Here is a 19,829-nt window from a genome sequence, read left to right as displayed (position 1 = left end):
ATTAACTATGCACTGACCATAAAACATTTTAAACAACTTTAAAGCGATGTAAAAACCCCCGAAATAAGGATGTCATTTATAAACTACAAAAGAAGTTGTAAATTGTATTGTGATGCCGAGCCGTTACTCACTGGGTTCACAAAGCTTGGATTTTTTACACGCAATTTCAACCATGTGTGATATTTTTTCAATGTCGGCGAAAACACCAGTTAGGTACTTAGACACTTGCATAGTGTCATGTCATGTTAGCCGCCTGTTTAGATTTTATTACTTGGGTTTTAATTTGAAAAGTTATGTTTTTAAATGATTGAAGAGTTTTTGCTCAACTGTTGACAATATTTTTGTTCGGTATGTCCGAGAAGTAGCTCGTTATAAAAGTGAATAATAGTATGGAGAAAACCATAAACTTAAATGTGGATGAATGTTTCCTCGTTAAATCCGAGATCTCGCTATTTTTGTGATCGTTCTAACCAAGTTCGACTGTATATAACAAGTTCAGATGTGCCGCTTAGAACAATACTGCCGTGACAAATTTTTGACGTTTATATATTATGATAGTTGTCCATAACTCGCATAGACGCTAATATCTCTTTTAAAAAATCCATGGGAGATTCAAAACTTTAAATACCATAAATGTTTTAATGCCTCGTTATTTAATTATAAGTGATAGATAAAAGTCATAAATGGCTGTAATAAGTTTAAATTTTTTCATGAAAAGAAAATATTTTTTTAAAAAAAGGTTACTTTTAGCACTGATTTTTCATTATTACTCATCAAACAAATTTATATTATCAAAGAATTGAAGCTTCTCTATATATATATAATAATAATGTTACATTTCGAAAATACTGAGATGTAAATTTTGGTAATTTATTATCAAGACATGAAATGTAGTAAAAAGGGTTAGCTGTTTTTTTTTAATTTAAACTGAATACACCACACCCTTTTAACAACAAACTTTTAAAATTAAATTTAAATCGTCCTCACATACATAGATCATTGATGGTGGAGAGGAGAGAGAGAGGAAATAAAAAAGACGCTCTTCAGATGGAACACGTTTTTTACTAAGAAGCTGAATGTGTTTTGTAGGTACTTAACCATATTTTATTGAAATTTTTATAAACAACGAATTTCAAATGGGTTGCTTTAAAAAAAATCTTAATTGGTTTATTTAGTTCTTTATTGTAAACCAAAAACATTTCAATAGTAATAAAAAAGAATAAAGAAGTATAAACTTATACTACTAACAATAATAATTGAACACTTAGAAATCAGTTATCTAATAATTCAAAACTTGGAACATTCATACATTTTTTTTCATTCAATCTTTTGCTATTTCTGTAAAGTAAAATGATTATTTTTTTATTTACTTCGAATTTTTAAAACCCGTCATGTCTATAAGGTAAAGTCATATTACGTCTTTTGTGGTTAGTAGTCACCATGTGATTTTTAATTTTTCTGATATAGTTTTTATAGTATTTTCGACTGCCCTGCATTTGTCTGGTATATATGTCGGCATTTTTGGTTATGTATCATCTTGTACATTTCCCATTTTAGTTTTGTGTACAATTTTTATTGTTGCAATTTTTTTCAAGTATTTTATATCAAACTGGCAGATTTTTGGTACAGTTCAGTCGTATAGGTCAAGTAAAATAATTAATAAATTATATAGATTAATTATTTATTTGGATGCTGGAAACATTTCTCAAGTCAAACCCTGTATAGAAAAAGGAATTGAGGTGTGTTCGGTATAATTTTCGGGCGATATGTATTTTTATAATAATACAATAATTAAACTTGAGTTTACTTTTGTTTTAGTTTTGAAATTGACAACTAATAAATAAGTCATTTCTGATTAAAAAATATCATTCCAGAAAATATATTTTTTTTTGTATCAGTCTTATCCTTAAAAATAATATAAAAAATAATGACATCTATACTGCCATCAAAGCAAAAAAGCAGTTATTTGCAAAAGTCATAGTTTGAGATTTAACACTTTTTAATATTTATCAACTTTATGCTAAATTTAAAGAAAAATTAATCATAAGTTAAAACACAGTATGTCAATTGTTTCTAAAGCATAAAACCTGAATCTCTAGGTATTGTGTTATTGCTTAAAAACAAAAAACATATCGATTTTTAACTGGAATAAATTTTTTTACAGCTCTTTGCTATGTATCAAATGGTTCGAAATTTCTTGTAGAACATTACCTCATATTTAAACTCATTTGGTGATTTTTTATTTAAAAAACTGCCTTTTCGCTTGTGACGGCAGTATAATAACAAGATAGTGAAAAAACATTGATTTTTTTTCTTATAAATACACATTGGCTACACATTTTTCTATATGTGGTAATACAAAATACATTATACGCAATATTATATACATTTTATAATATAATGGTCAACATTGAGAAGTCAAAATTTGCACGGCAATTCATGGAAGTACTACAGCAAAAACTTTCAACATTGGACTAAGAGAAAAAAACATACTTCTGTATTCATTTAAAACCAAACATTATGATGTTTGGTGTTAATTGGGGGTACATCGGACTCCCATTCAACATTACACGGAGGTACTTTCCACGCGATATCATGTAAAAAAGTATACCAAAAAGTTAAAAAACTAATACATACTGTTCTGAATTATTAAATAAATGTTTAAAAAAAAACTTTTTTTGCACCGTGTAAAACAGGAGTCCGGTGTATTTTATGATAATTATTTCATATGCGAGATATTTTAGTATTTTTTATATTTGATTTGACAAGACAGTGTGTAAAAGGCCATAATTTTAACTTAAATATTACATATTGTGTATATCGGGCAGTCATGAATTATATAAACTGCTGTGCAATATTTAGCCACACTTAAAACTATACACTTTGTGTCATAGTAGCTAACATATATTCTTAAATCTAGAAAGCTTTGCAAAATTTAACTTAACATACAAGTATATGGATATAATGTTTGTCTGCCGACAGCTTAATTTGACTATTCGCTTAATCATACATTCATTCTTACTACGAATCTGATGGTGTACATTGTCTGCAGTAATAACTTGTGAATGACATGAAGACGGGTGAACAGTCTTACTTTCAAAGTACAGTTCTGAGTAACATTTAAAAAAAATAAAAATTACACAAAACAAATATCATTTAGATCAACTTTAATTTTCGCAAATATCTCTGTAGATGGCAATTTGGAACCTTTCTCAAAGAATTTAAGCTATATTTTTGTTGTTACTCAATTTACAAACATCAAGATTATTATGATTAGGATATATTAGCGTAAATTCTACATTTGGATACATTTTCTATATCTAAACTTATATTAGCACAATATATCTACACCATAATACAGCCAAAATAAATCAAAAAGAAAAATAATTGTGCAGTGAAAACGGGATGACAAAACCATAGCAAAAAAAAACAATTTCTTGACACATTTTTTATAATCGATAACTTGAGAATTTTATAACTTTTTCTTTAGTGTCAGTGTTATTTTTTCTTATAAAATTTTACTCTTTTCAATTAAAAGGGGGGTTAGGAAACAAATAATACTTTCATGAAAAAAGTTATAATATTTTGGCTGTAAGGCGAATATGAATTTTAATAAATCTATTATATTAATTAGATTTAAATCATTTTAATTGCACAAACCGTCTAACAATATATTAAAATATAATAATTACCAAATTGTGTTTATTATTATAAAAATGTAAAAAAATATCAAATAATATTTTCAATCTGTTTTTTTTTATGAAAGCAACACATCTAAAGAAAAAAACCTGAAATACAAAAGCCCTTTACATAATATACAAGCAATATTCACCATAAAATTTGATATACCTACTGGATATTAATATCAATAATGTAGAGTTGAAATTCACCAAGAATTATGATCAACATCAGAGCATGTAGAAGAGATCAAAAATAGTTTTTACATTTAAAATCTATTTTCAAAATATATGCTAGCCATTAAAATAAATTTAATAGCCATTAAAATCATGTCTCACATTTAGGAAATGACAGCTATAGGCGTCAATCCAAGACATTGGTAGTTGAAAGACAAATATAGGCTACATGAAACTGAAGTAATTATAAGAAGAGAGAGAAACAGTCAGCAACAAAAGTATTCCAGAATGTTAGTCAAATAAGATGTAATTCAAACCATCAATGTCAATTGGGAAGTGAATTTTTTTTTTAAAGTTATGATATGAGTGGATCCTATGAGGAAAAAAAGTGTCCGCAAATGTGTCAAGTGGATAGAATTAACATGGCCCTTTGAATTAAAAATAGTTTTACAAATTAATCTTGTTTCAAATTTTATTTTCAATTAATATATGGCAATCATATAATTCATAGATTTAATATGTACAAGTATAAAAAATGACAAATAAAAATTTGTCATGGTATAAAAAGACATAGGGAAAATAGTTCGATCATTTTTAATTTTTCACAGCTGTGTGAATAATTTATAAAAAGAGAGTATTACTAATAAAAATCTATCAAAAAAATTAAAAATCAGTCGGATATAGTGAAAAAAATCGATACGTAATTTTTTTGGTACTAATTAAAAGAAAATAAAAGGCATAAAACCCTTCAATATCGCAACTCATAAATTACAACTAAAATGAATATTGAATCAGGTTTAGAATATTTATGTATTTAGGCTCATTCTTCCAGTTTATCTTAATGGAGTGGGGGACTAGTAAGTAGGATTTGCGTTAACTCAATATCAATGCATTTATTGTAAAAATAAATATAGATATATTCCAGTTAATTTAGCCATGTTTCTACTTATTACGTGATTAATAGTCTCTTAATCTTATAGATTTATATTATTTTGAGTGAGCTCTTCATCGCAAAAAAGGAGTTAGTCCTGTCTTACTGTGGTCAGTATTTGTGAAAAACAGTATGATCTGTACACATTAATCTTTGATATTGTTGGAAATTATTATTTCAAATATCGCTAAAGTTTTCAAATTTAATGAATCAGAGACATCTATTAGTGGGTAATACAACTAACAGTGACAGCTAACTGTATTTGTAGATTTTCGTTGTAGTTTTGGGTAAATCCACATTTTTTTCTTTTTGATATTTTTTGGTTTCCTTTACAGGGGCTGTCTTAAAAGTTTACCCAAAAATGACTACAACTTTTGTGACAGATGACTATTATGAATATTATATAGTCATTCATAAAAATGTACTTATGAATTGATTTACAAATAAAGGTGATAAAAAAGATTTAAAACCATAGATACATTTACATTTTTGTGTTCAAAATTACCCCTGTTTGTTCAAGTTTGTTTAACTAAAATAATAATCCTGTTTTAGAAGATTTATATAAAGTTATGTGAATTAATTTGTTTTCACGGCATTTCTTCTCATTTTGGCACCGTCTCTTAATTTTGCGTTGCGTTCCTTTTTGAATTGTTCCAGAAGTTTTTCCTGCGCCAGTTTGTATGTAGAACTGGAGTCCACAACACTCAGAGCTATTCCGAACTGAGAAAAGTAGTACGACACCATGATTATCAGCTGAAATAAAGAAAAGGAGTCATCAAAATATCGAATCAAATTAGGATTATATTTAATGCAAGAAGCTTAGTTTTAATATGCTTAGCCTGTATTATATGGCACAGGAAATGGTACCAGAACTTATACCATTTCTTATATTAACAAAAATAAACCATGTAACAATCTAGTAAGACAATTAATTTAAAGATGTTAATTAAAATATTTTTGGTATGAACAATGCCAAAATAAAGTAGGTAATTAATTAATGAATTCATTCATTATTTAAATGCGAAAATCTAGGTTTTTTTTATCCGCTGTACAGAGTCCATTTGGAACCATTTTAAAAACATTAATTAAAAATAGAAAATAATCTATAAAATAGTCCACTGTTAAAAACATTTTAAATAGCTATTCATATGGTTTTCTTAGTTATTTGTGTGTTTTGCTGGCAAGTCAACTAAGTATCTTTTATGATTAAAATCTTACTTGAGCATTTGGGATTGGAGCAACGAATCTATCAAATCCAATACAAGCATCGGACACTGCGAAGGAAATACCACCAATGCAGGAACATATCTCTGTCCATGGCCAGCTGTTATCCTCAGACTTGTGGACACGACAAATGGCCGCCAAGATCATAGTGCTTAGGAAGATGCTGTATATCGGTACGCCAACAGTAAACACTCCCGTTGTTCCTGGTATGAGCTTGCTAACAACTGTAATAAAAAAGTTCAATTATTCCAACTGTTGATTTTTGTGAAGTAAAAGACCCGAAACCTTTATTGATGTACGTAAGATGCTTTGGAATTCTTACAGCTCCTTTCTTTTTATTTATTTGTTTATTTTTCCATACATATATTATTTACATAGAAATATAATTACAAAAATACACTATAGAAAAATACATCTTAAAATTAAGCTATAACATAAATTGGAAAAAATGCCCACAAAGACTTCAGCGTCTGAGCGTGGGCCATTCCTTTTTTAATTATTAAAAAGTTTATAGCATTTAAATATGGTATGACATGACCTGAAAAGAAAAGAAAAGAAAAATAAAAGAAAAACAAAATTAACATATTACGAAAACATGATTTATTTGTAGTATGCATTTATTATTTTTAAGAATGTGTATCTATTCCTTCCATGATAATCCAAGACCTCAAACCTTCTTTAAACTGTACTGATGAAGAACATTTAAGAGAAGGTCTAGGCATCTACAGGGCTTATGACCTGTCAATGGCTGGTTTAAGTGGCCACTTTACACACTGTGTAACATTCCCCATTCTGCCCATATTTGAACATCTATAGATTCCTTCATTTATTTAATCTTTAATGTTTGTGAAGTTAAAGAGCTGAAAACCTTATTTATGCGGGTGAGATTCATCTAATTGAATTATTTCCCCTACATACTAGGCAACGCCTGAAAATGTTATTTTTTCAATTTCTATACTTCTTCATGGACCAGGTGGATTTATCAACAATATTTTTAAACTTAAACCAGCCATTGACAGGTCATAAGTCCTGTAGATGCCTAGACTTCTATATAACCTTCTCTTAAATGTTCTTCATCTCTGTTGTAATATGTTAATAATCAATTTAACACGCAGATTCAATTATAAACAAGTTGTTAACCTTTAAGGTGCCCAGTACTCACTCACCCATGTGTTTTTTCCTCAATCATTTTAGTGGTCATAAATTTAATTAATTATTTTATTCTCTACCACGTAAGGTGGATAAGTTTACGACTGTTAGATTAATTTTTAGAATGATCTAATGGATTCATCTCATTAATCTTTTGTAACCTCTCTTTAATCCATGCCTCATGTCTGAGGATGGGGATTACGCTTGATTCCAGACATGGCTCGTCTGCGGACAGCCTTCCTCCATCTGGAATGGTCTTGTGCTCTTCTAAGCTCTTATATGAATATATATTTAGTATTAAGTTTCTAGTGAAGGTACAATATATTTTATACTCCAATACTGCTAGTCTTTAATAATCAATATTGATTACCTCTAGTAAGTCACTAAATTAAAAATAAATTAAAAAATGAAAAGCGTGGGTACGTCCTTTTGAGTTTTGATTATGGGTGTAAAATAACGTAATTTTACCAAAAGGCGCGGTAAAATACCGTAATTTATGGTAATTTTCAGTACAAAACTAATATTACGTACTAATTTTTATTTTTCAAAGACAATAAATACGAGAAGTTTTGTTTTAGGACATTTTACATGATAGTGAAAACCAGGTTTAGATCCATCGGGTGGTTGTTGAGATTTATTATTAGTGTAGGTATTACAGATACTTCAAATAGTGTACTCGTACATTATAATGTAAAAATAATTTTATATTACATGATGCTACTTCAGGTTTGTCTGCTTTACAAGGCATCAGATTCTCGACGTCCTAGACTTCCGCTTTTCAGAAGTATGGGGCGTTCAAGGTCATTCGGTGTGTACTTTTTTGATAAAAAAAGTTATAATGTTTTGAAATTTAACAGGATCAGTGGACATAGGGTCCTTAGTAAAACCTTAAGTTTGTGACCTTGAACAACCACCGCTCATGCCGTCATTTTGAATAAAATCAGTTTTTTGCAATTTTCAGTAAAAACTAATATTACATCCTAATTTTTATTTTTCGAAGACGGCAAATACGAGAAGCTTTGTTTTAGAACCTATAGATTAATACAGGTGTTCATTAAACCCGGTCACATCCGAAACCACGATGATCAGTATGAGCAAGAAAACATATTGCCACATTAAAATACATTTTTAGGATGAATAAAATTTAAAAAAATAAATATAAAAAAAGGAAATGGTTGCCTACTTCTGCAGATACGCCGCCGCCGATAGCTGCGCGACCGCGCTCCCAACGCTTCTCCCTTGCAGAAGTAAGCAACCATTTGTTTTTTTTTAATGTTAAAAAAAAAAAAAAAATTTGTTCTAAATATTTTTTTTAATATGCTAATATGTCTTCTTTCCCATACTGATCATCTTGGTTTCGAATGTGACAGGGTTTAAAGAACACCCTGTATAGAAAAAAAAATACGAAAGTCTGAGAAAATAAAATTTACTAAAAAATCATAATATTATTTTTTTCTTCGGACCAATACTTTCCAAGATACACGTTTGAACATCAAATACATTTTATCAAAATAACGGAAAAGCGGTATTTGCACCAACTTTTTACTAATTATTTGATAGTTGACTAATCTAAAGTCATCATCATCATTCCATGTCCGCTACCTAGTTGGAGCATATAGTGTTCACAAAGATTCTCCAGGCATCTCGGTCGGCTGCCAGCTCCTGTGCATCCTCACAAGTCAGGTTCGCATCTCGTAGTTCTGACATGAACTGCCAACTAAATTTGCAGCGGACGTCCAGGACGTCGAGAACCTGATGCTTTGTAAAGCGGGCAAACCTGAAGTAACATTATTTGATATAAAATTATTTTTACATTATAATGTATACTGTTTGAAGTATTTGTAATACCTATCACCTGTATATTTGTAAATTTCAATACTTCAATCTGTGAACAATCACCTGCAAAATCGCCACTGTTAAATATACTAAATTTTGTAAAATATCTTTTTTTTTTTTTAATTTATTTATTTTTTACGTATTTATTACAGCAATTTACAAGTAATTATTTATGAAACAAATTGATTAAGTAGTAAAAGTAAACATATGTATTTTTTATTTTTGCTGTTGGTTCATCTAAACTGCCTAACTAGGGATAGCTTCCCCGTTCTAAGGCAGTAAATTATGTATTTTATAATAATATCAAAAAGTATTTACAGTTTTATCATAATGTGTGCTTTTTCAGTCTTAAAAGTAAACAATGAATATCCAGAGAAAACATAAATAATACCAAAATCTCTATATCCTAAGTCATTACTAGTAAAACAAGAAACCAGTTTACGTCCTTCTACATCGGACAACAATTTCTCTGACTCCCTCCGACCAATATGGATTAAAAATGCAGTCAATACCTTCCTCAGCCTGGCAATCCCACCACATTTCCACGAACCTGGGATAAGGTTATATACCCTCGGGCCTATATAATATTGCTGCCTTTGAGCCAAAAAAGTATTAACTCCTCTCTGTAGAATCAGATCCTTATTGGAGTGTCTAGTATTATGAACATGACAAACCCTTGAGTATTTTTCCCTGTTGAGATGTGTAACCGCTACTGACCTCAATATATATTGTTGACGAATAGCCAGCACTTGAAATTCTTTGAAGAGCGAATCACTCGGGTATCGGTATGGTTTTTTTAATATAACTCTTAACACTGATTTTAGAGCTATAGCTGCTGAAGCCATGGTCGTTTTAGTGCAGCTTTCCCAGCCAATCAGACCATACGTCAGTATTGAATTTACCAATCCATAATACAATTGTTTTAGTTCTTTAATCCTTAGTATATATCTCAATTCAAAATAAATATTTGATGCTCAAGCGATTGAAATATATTTGTGTACTGCGTTCAATTTGTTGAATTATTCATAAGTATAATAAAAATACATAAACTTTGCACATTGATATTTTACTCAAAAAATATTATGTGCTGGTAAATAACAGAATTATTTGATTACATATGCACATAACTAACAATATTTATTCGGAAAAATATGAGAAACAACTGTTGTAATGATATGCTATGAGACATAAATACATTTTAAATTGCACATTGCCCAAGAATCAAAATAAAATGTCTGTATTTATATTATATCAAAATGAGAACAGAATGTTTGCTGGTCTGTGCAATTAGAGGTAATTACGCAGTATTTATTTTAATTGTTAAAGATATTTACCAACTTATTATCCAATTATTCTATAGTTTAGCAAAGGTGAACCTTTTCCCTTGAACATATGAATGAAAATATTGTAATTATAATAGTCCCTAAATTGTTTTAATTTTCTAAATTAAAAAAAAAATATACTTCTTTCAAAATGGTGTGTTAAACGGTGGAATGGTTTTTTTTTAATGCAGGTATTTGAAAACAAAATCACCCACATGATAAAGGTTTCAGCTTTTCTGCAAACATTTGGACATACTCAAAACATTGTTGAAATATTACACATCCCACTCTCTTACTTCTGTTCACTGTACTTCATAGTCCTAACACTTTTTTAATTTTTATTTTTTTATTTATTGAGATATCAACAGTAACATGTAAGAAAAATATAACAAATAAAATATACAGAGAATAAAACCAATGACATATATCCACAGAAATACATTAAATACATGTACAATACATACTAGTGTGTTTGTGTGAGTGTAAGTGAGTGAGAGGGTGGGTGAGGGGGTGTTATATTGGAATGAGGGTGGACATGTGTGTAAATATTGCACAAGTGTCAAGTGTCGAAAATATAAATATATATAAAATATTAAGAATTAGAGATAAAATAAAATAAAATAAAATTAAATAAAATAAAATAAGATAAAATAAGACTTTATTATTGAAACTTAGTATAAGACAAAAAAGCATGTTTTTAGACGCGCATTTTAAATGTTAGTTTTTTTACAATCAAATGGATCAATAAGGGGAAAGTTCAATTATATTCACGAGCAAAACGTATAAGTGGAGAGTTCTGGGCATAGTTCGTACGAACTACTGGCACATGAAATAGAGAGCTCGACGTGTGACGGGTGCGGTTTGTTTATACTTTTGTGATAGATTTTAACGCTTATAAGTTCATGGTTAACCTCTTTCTTTTTATTATCAAAGCACCCTCTTAATTCCCATCCGCAATTCCTCCTTTAACTCTAGTTTCCATCCGGCTTAACTGTAGAATCATCTCCTATCTACTATCAAAGATGTTTCTACAGTAGCTCTGTTTAAATCACTCCTGAAGAAATTACTATATTGGGGATTTGAATAAATTCTCGCTGCTTTTGTTCAACGTCCCTCTGATTTAATTCACACGGCACCCAATTTCCTTGCTTTTGAATAATTTCTTATGTTTTTAAATAAAAACATATGTAGTTTCTTTCACTTCGGCAGAATAATATTTTATATATTATTATTCTAAAAATGACTGATTGCATCTGTCATGTACGGGCCTGTTTCACGGGTATCGCGCAAATTCACTCGGTCCGGTAAAATTATGCTGGGTCTCTATTAAATAACACCATTCATTTTATTGGTTGGTTGGAAGACATTTATCACTTAACTTGACACCGGCAAAAACATCCAGCTTCTTTGTATAATTGCCAGGTAAACAATAAATAAAAAAGCCATTAGCAATAAGCCCGCCCAATGAACAAAAAAGTTAAATAAATAAAAATATTAAAAAGTACAGAGAAAAAATCGTAGTACACTAAAGTTTATTGTTTATTTTTACTAGTTTCTTATTATGAAATACAAGTCTGGAATAAATTAGCATAACTTAACAAACATGTGCTTCCAAAGCGGTCAGTCTGGTTTTATACAACTGTTAATTAAACGAAAACCTTGAATTGAATAAGTATTTTGGTGATGGACGAATAATGGATGCAATGTGAATAAATTAACTCTACGTTATATTAGTATCACAGATTCTCATCTTTCAAATTTTTATTTATTTAAAACTTAAAAAACTAAAAATATTGTTGATTTAGTCTAAAATTAAATAATAATTTTGATAAAATTATCATTAAAATCGCTTTTGTTAAGTTTTATTATTTTAATCGGATTATGGTCCCGTGGCTAGTGCTATCAGAGGTCCGAACCGAGGTTCGAACCTAACTCTACCCCAACTTGACTTCCATTTTCTAACAGTAAGTTATTTACAACTCGTTGAAAATGGTCACCAAAATTGAAATATTTGGGAAAATCATAAGGACGCTAAATTTTTTTTTTTTTTTTTTAATAATAAATTAACCGGGGTGTTTTTATAGATATTTTTTACTAAAGTCATTTTCTATGATGTTTTATAAAAAAATCGAAAAATATAAGTATTATCAAATTAAAATAGGTACTAACGCATCTAATAAATGTCAATCCACTATAATTTTACTGTGCCGTTTTGATTAAGATGATATGTGGGAAATAGGCTATCCTCCAGAGGGTATCACGCGGCTGATTTGTTTATTTGAAAATTCTTGTAATAAGGAACAGACTTTAGTCACGTCGGGGGTAGTATAATTTTGATGTTTCGGTGGGGATTTTCAAAATTACAAAAAAAATCGAAGCGATGAAAATACGATACACAAAAACCTATTTTTTTGGATTAGTTTAGTAGGGTCTATTAACAAATAATTCATTTTTTAAAACCACTGGACTTTCTCATTTTTGTTGATTTGAGGACCTTGCATCTGATGCCCTGTCCACCTTGGTCATAAAATACATACATAAATCTCAATGAATGATTATGTCCCAATATTACAGTAAAATAAATTTGCAGTAAAAAATCTGGTTACATAAAAGAAATACCGAAAAGACGCATGCTTGATTCATACATAGATAATTTATTCAAAAACTGTTAGAATTTTCGTGTTACCATATTTAATGTTACAAGTTGCTTAGAAGCAGTTTATTACTTCAAAACTAGTATCAAGAAAAAGATGGCCAATAAACTCAAATTAATACAAAGGAAATGGTGGCATAATCTACATTTATTTGACGTGTAATGACTTACTAAAATTTAAGAAAAGCAATAGATGATTCATATATTAAATTTATTGTATTTTACTAATTTATAATGCGAACTAATGATGATTGAAAAAAATAAACCGTTATTCTCCCAAAACAGCTAAAACAGTCACAAAAAATTATTACTGTAAAGAAAACCTAGTTAGGATATTTATTATAATTAATATTTAAAGCATTAATTTTATGGTCAAACATTTTGCTAAATGTTATTAAATATTTGTATATAACCACTACCAACTTTTCTATAACTACCGGTTTCGAGACGTACCCAACGCTTCGTCGGGACACCGATTAAACCAACATGCAAAACCCACTATACACCTTCACCATAGTTGTTGTACAAAAATATAAAACCATCACGACATGCATTTTAATAGGCAACCATTACATGCACTGATTAGGTTATGAAAATATTTTATGTTGTGGGAAAATAGTTGAAAAAAGAAGGGGGTGAAGGGAGGGGCGTGAGTTTAATAGGTATATGGTGACCATTACAATGAAAAAGTATAATGGGCTATTTTGAAACGTTGTTTGATTATTGATCAAAGGAAAATGTTTTTTTAAAGTTTTCCTTACATGAAATATTTCCATATTCAACAATGTTTGAGTATGTCCAAATGCTTGCAGACTAGCTGGATTTCCTCCCTAGGGAGTTATTCATGTTTAAATTTATTTTAACAGAGAGGGAAAACATTTTTTGGAAGAGTTGAGGAAATGTGGATGTTCAAACATGGGCAGAATGGTGAATGTCAGACAGTGTGTAAAGTGGTCACTTAAACCAGCCAATGACAGGTCATAAGCCCTGTAAATGCCTAGACTTCCATATGCCCGTCTCAAAATTTTTTTCCCTCTCTGTTGAAATAAATTTAAATATTTCCATTTTATTTATTTTTAACCCTTTATTATTTGTATGCAAGATTTTAACTTCTGTTTATTTGTTAAAGTCATGATTAAAATTGATTAGGTGATTGGAGAAATTTGGAGAAATTGTTATTGTAAAGACACCTCATATTATGTTCTCTACCACGAATATAAAAAAAAACCTTGGTGTTCTTCCAACGTAAACTGAAGGACAAGAATTGCAATTATTTTATAAACTGTATTTATCTTTATTATAAAGCAATAATTTAGCAATATTGTTATTTGTATAAAAAGCAGGTTTGACATTATTTGATAAAAATTTGGATACATTTTTATGGATACAGTATTTACGTAATGAATTCTTCTCTGTTTACTATCATTATTAGTACGTATTATTATAATTACTCTTACCAGGATATAACAATTGTTTAATTGATTTTTTCTTTGGTATTCTATTTAAAGTCTCGAAACCGGTAGACATAGAAAGTCGGTAAGTGTTTATGTACAAATATTTAATAATATTTAGGGATATCGTAAATTCAAAAATTAAACTGCTTCATGAAACACTGTTTTTTTAAATAACAGTTTAAAGCAGAGTGGGCAAAATCGTGGACACCCTCCCCCAGGAACGTTTGAGGAGTCGCGGCTCGCGGTAACAAGCGAACAGCCATTCAGGGTACGTATTATTATTATATATTTTTTAAAGGAATAACCCGCTGAGCCTCCATTTTGAGGCTTGTCAGCAGGTGGGATAGAGGGGATATGAAAGGAGGTGATGGAAAATACACCACAACACCCAGACCAATTGAGAAATAATTTGAGATTGAGAAGAAATAAATCTTTCAACTGGCGGGAATCGAACCCGCGACGCCAGTTTCACAGTTGGCCGTCTAACCAACTGCGCCACGGCGCCTGTCGATTCTGATGGGAAGTTAAAATTTATCTTAAATTTTATCTACAAAGTAAAATTAAGTTTTCTGTATGAAAAATAGAATATGTTTACAATTTTTTTTCTAAACATGTTCAATTACCGGTAACCGATGAATATGCTTTGAATTTTCATACAAATATTCACACTTTCATTTATTTATTTATTTTTATTTGGGAAAAAAACAACAGTTTTTACATACATTGTATACAGAAAATAAGAATATATATTAACGAAAATTGTGAAAACAGTCAATATAAATTTTCCACAGTGGTGTAAGCTATTGATTGAGTACATTATCAGTATCAAAATAAAAGCAATTGAACAATTAAGAAATGTTAGGCTCTTAGAAGTTACAAATAAAATAAAAATACATATATTTATTAACAGTAATAAAAATAAAGTAAATATAAATAAGATAAATTTAAATTTAAAGAATAAGAAAAGAAAAAAGTTATATAAAAATAATGTAAAAGGTACAAAATATAATAATGAACATACAAGTTTTCGTACATAAATATCGACATTAGTTTATACCGTCTCAGTATATACCGACGAAGATAGCCGTTTATAATCGCGGCCCTGGGGTGATAGTCCAAACGCTCTCACGGCCGCGGCCGTACAAAATCACTTTTATCTCGCGCATTTTGTATGTAAAAATACACGAGATAAAAAAGTTTTCTACGGCCGCGAGAGCGGTTCAGAATAGCACCGTGGGGTGGTATTCTGAACGCAAAAGCGCGCGTAGAAAACGCATTTTAACGCGTATTTACGTACTAAATACACGCTAAAAGAGCGATCTCTTCGCGCGCGATTTCGTTTAAAAAAAAACCAGTGGCGGGTGGTTACTGGTTTTGTCCACGCTGCTCCAAACTGCTATTTAGAAACTGTTGTACGAAAAAAATAATTTGTGAAACGGTAACTGTAACTGTTACTCCTTTATAATGATGTGAATATGCTTGTAGAGTAGGCCACATTTCGGAAGAATCACACTTGTGTATCATTAAACATTATACAGGAAATATTAATAATACACAAGCAAACCATCACGCCGTTTCTCTGTAGGGGTAGGCAGAGGGGATAAAAACACCACATCACTATTTTATTCGCAAACAGACTTCGCTTCCATACATCTTATGCACGCATCCCGATTATTGGAACTTGTGACATATCCATCTTCGAGTATTTGTTGGGTTTGCATGTCTTTCTCGGTCTTCCTCGATTTCTGCGTCCATCGACACTCGCATCGTTAATCTTCTTAGCTGTTCTATCTTTTATAGTAGAAAAAAAAAATATTACTTATACGAGGGCGGATTGATAGTGACGCTACCTAGCGTAGATGGCAGCACAAACACAATTTTTTTTTCCAAATTGCGATCTGTTAAACGGCAGCTGTTAAAATGTCACCCAAATTCATCTATTAGTTTATTTTTTGTAGTCGTTTGAAGTAAACAACTTTCGTGTTTCTTGAAAAATGGAAAAAAGCGAATTTCGTGCAGTGATTAAACACTATTATTTGAAAGGGAAAATGGCGAAAAAGACAAAAAAAAGCTCGATAAACATTACGGTGAGTCTGCTCCGTTAGATTACATGGTAAAATATTGGATTGCTGAATTTAAACGCGGCCGAACAAGCACTGCAACAATACCATCAACAGGAAGGCCAAAAGAGGTGGTTACTGAAGAAAATATCAAGAAAATCCTCGATATAGTTATGAATGATCGCCGAGTGAAGTTGCGTGAAATTGTTGAAATGGTAAACATTTCATATGAACGTGTGTTCAACATTTTGCATGAACATTTGCATATGAAAAAGCTATCGGGAAGATGGGTGCCGCGTTTGCTCAGTGTCGAACAAAAACGAGTTTGAGAGACCACTTCACAGCAGTGTTTGAACATGATGAAGCGTAATTCTGTTGATTTTTGGCGTTGATAAATAACTGTTGATGAAACGTGGGTGCACCACTATACACCTGAAACCAAAAATTAATCGAAACAATGGGTGGAAGCTGGTGGAAGTGCTCCGAAGAAGGCAAAGGCAGTGAAATCGGCTGACAAGGTTATATCCACTGTATTTTAAGATGCTCTCGGAATATTGATCATCGATTATCTTTAAAAAGAATCCACAATCACAGGAAAGTATTATCGTGCATTATTGGATCAATTGAATGATGCGATCAAGGAAAAACGACCACATTTGAAGAAGAATAGAGTACTCTTTCTTTAAGACAACGCACCGGTTCACACAGCATTAGATACGATGCTAAAATTACGTGAAATACACTTCGAATTGGTTGATCATCCACCTTATAGTCCAGATTTAGCTTCTAGTGACTTTTTCCTGTTTCCAAACTTGAAAAAATGGCTCGCAGGAAAAAGATTCAGCTCAAACGAAGAAGTGATTACCGAAATTAACACGTATTTTGAGAGGTTCCCGAAATCGTATTATTCAGATGGTATAAAAAAGTTGGAATATCGTCTTACTAAGTTTGTCGAAGTAAAAGGAGACTATGTTAAGGAATAAATGGTTTTTGAAAAAAAAAAGTTTTTTTCCTACTTAGGTAGCTTCATTTTCAATCCGCCCTCGTATACGACAAATAAATACATCGTTGCTGATACTGCAATTCCACATAACCTGTTTTTTTTACTGAAATAAATTCGTCGTACGGACTAAGAGCCGTTAGTTTTTAATTATTGCTATTTTTATTTTAAATAATGATATAATAGTTTTTCTGATGCTCAAGTGGTATTTTTGATTGTTTAAAATCATAAGTAATATATTAACAGAACGCTTTTTAGGTTCCCCTGCCAAAAAAATAATTGATAGGTATTGCGGTATCATCGGCGATATATTTTTCTAAAATAATAATTATTTACTTAATTATCTGACAGATAATTTACGTACTTTATATTATAATGATCTTTCACCTTTTGACATTTTGTCTTAGTTGATAATTTTAAATAATATATTCTATCCCCCGAGTTCACTTTATTTTATTAACCCTTTGGACTGTATGTACGTTCAAACGAACACGAATGAACAGTTAAGCTAGGGTTTCTTTCCTGGAAAACGGTGTTAAATGGTGTTGATAGCACCGCTGTCCTAGGAAACCCTAGCTTAAGGTGACACATTTGTAGACACACAGGTGTTTGTAGGATGTACCCGGTAAAATTACTGGGCCGGGTGGATTGGCGTGGCATGTGTGAAAAGGGCCTTACTGTTCATTCGTGTTTGTTTGCGATATTTTCCCACTAATAAATCAAAGGATAATGTCGGGTTTTTGTATTTGTTTATGAGGAAGTTCAGTATCTTTTTTTTTATTTGTTAAAAGACTATTGAACTAAGTAGGGATGTAACGATTTCGATACCGATATATCGGCCGATATAATCGGCAGGCTGATATATCGGCATCGCCGATTATATACAGCCGATATTAAGAGTTTGAAAAGCTATAATACTTGTCTTATCAATTGAACTCAGTTGCCTCAGAGCGTCTGTTTTCAACTGCAGGTCTCATACAAAATGATTTGCGAAACAGACTGTCTGCTAATAATTTAAACAAACTTTGTTTTCTTAACAAAAATCTACCAAAACTTAACTTTAATTACAGATTTTATCTTTTGTATCGGTTTACTTTACCACTTAGTGTAATTGAATGATAATTACTTTCTTAATTAGCGCTTTGATTGCTTGATAATATTCTTGATTATTCCATACAAATAAATGTTTTCTTCGAATTTTAATTTAACATTTTGGTTTACAACCTTCTCAAGGTTCAGTCTCTAATAAATATAGGTAACTTTTATGCAGAATAAAGACAATTATTCTTATTTATTTGTTTTATTTTTTCTATTTCTACTAAGCCACCGATATCGGTATCGCCGATTATTCACTCTAATGATCGGTATCGGGATCGTATCGGCAAAATTATGTATCGTTACATCCCTAAAACTAAAGCAAAAAAAATAATTTTTCAGCGCTATGATTTTTTTAAAGTTTTGAATTTCTTAAATAACTCCGCGCGTGACGTCAGAGGAGACGTGAGAGAGTGTGACGTTCTTCTCTGTCAGTTCTTCCGATTGGTTCGTTCATGGTAAGCAAACCTGATATCCTTCACAGCTCTCATACCATTGGATGGTTCATATGAACCAGTGACGTCGTTCAAAGTAGTGCGTTTTTGTTAAATTATTTTTTCGTACATTTTCAAGAAAAACTGCTGTATAATTTAATGCTCTAATTTTTTCCCGCGCGCAAGAAAACATTTTTTGAATCCAATTTCCCGTAGGGCTGAAGTTCCTCATTATGGCATATATTTTGTCCGCTTGGTTTCCATACGTAATCCCGCCTAAAACGGCATTCACATTTTACAGTTCGACTCTCAATAGACCACCTGATTCTAGTGATCGACTGAAGTTTCGGTTACGGTATCGGTTTCGGCCAGTTTTGGCCAATTGAACGAGTTTCAACCGCGGTGTCTGTTTCGGCCTAAAATTGGCCGAAACTTCGGCTCAGCGTACATTGAAGATCTGTTACATATAAATTAAATGTATATCATGACAAAAAGCGCTAAAAAATAAACAAATATACTCATTAAATTTATGCCTTTTAACTAATTGTGTATTATATTTAACACATATTTCAATGAACCCGTAACGTTTAACAAATAAAAACGCCTTATTTTGGGCGTTTTGAAGTGACTTTTACGTTATTTAAATATGTTTCGGTTTCAGCCGAAACTAGAACAGAAGCCGAAATTTGGTCGATACCTGATTCCTTTCATTAGTATTTGCATTATTTAAGTCAAATGACAACTGATCTGTGACCTTAACATGTTTAAATTTATGTAGGTACTTACCTGTATTTTATAAATGTTTTAATTATAATTG

The 19,829-nt window shown here is 30.8% G+C and overlaps 1 protein-coding gene across 1 annotated transcript in view; it reads right to left on the bottom strand.

Moving 5' to 3' along the window:
- Nucleotides 1-1,597: 1,597 nt before the first annotated feature.
- The window catches only part of LOC148282359 (lysoplasmalogenase TMEM86A-like), a 32,968-nt gene continuing 14,736 nt past the window's right edge, over nucleotides 1,598-19,829 (bottom strand). The window contains exons 4-5 of the mRNA XM_088225214.1: nucleotides 6,004-6,233; nucleotides 1,598-5,538 (exon numbers count right to left, since the gene is read on the bottom strand). Coding sequence (XP_088081340.1) covers nucleotides 5,362-5,538; nucleotides 6,004-6,233 — 407 coding nt within the window. The 3' untranslated portion in view covers nucleotides 1,598-5,361. The remainder of the gene's footprint in view (nucleotides 5,539-6,003; nucleotides 6,234-19,829) is intronic.

This window comes from Micrasema longulum, unplaced genomic scaffold, assembly GCF_059751315.1.
Source record: "Micrasema longulum isolate JH-2025_06_02 unplaced genomic scaffold, ASM5975131v1 h1tg000335l, whole genome shotgun sequence".
Lineage (NCBI taxonomy): Eukaryota > Metazoa > Arthropoda > Insecta > Trichoptera > Brachycentridae > Micrasema > Micrasema longulum.
This window is presented reverse-complemented; position numbering and strand designations above follow the sequence as displayed.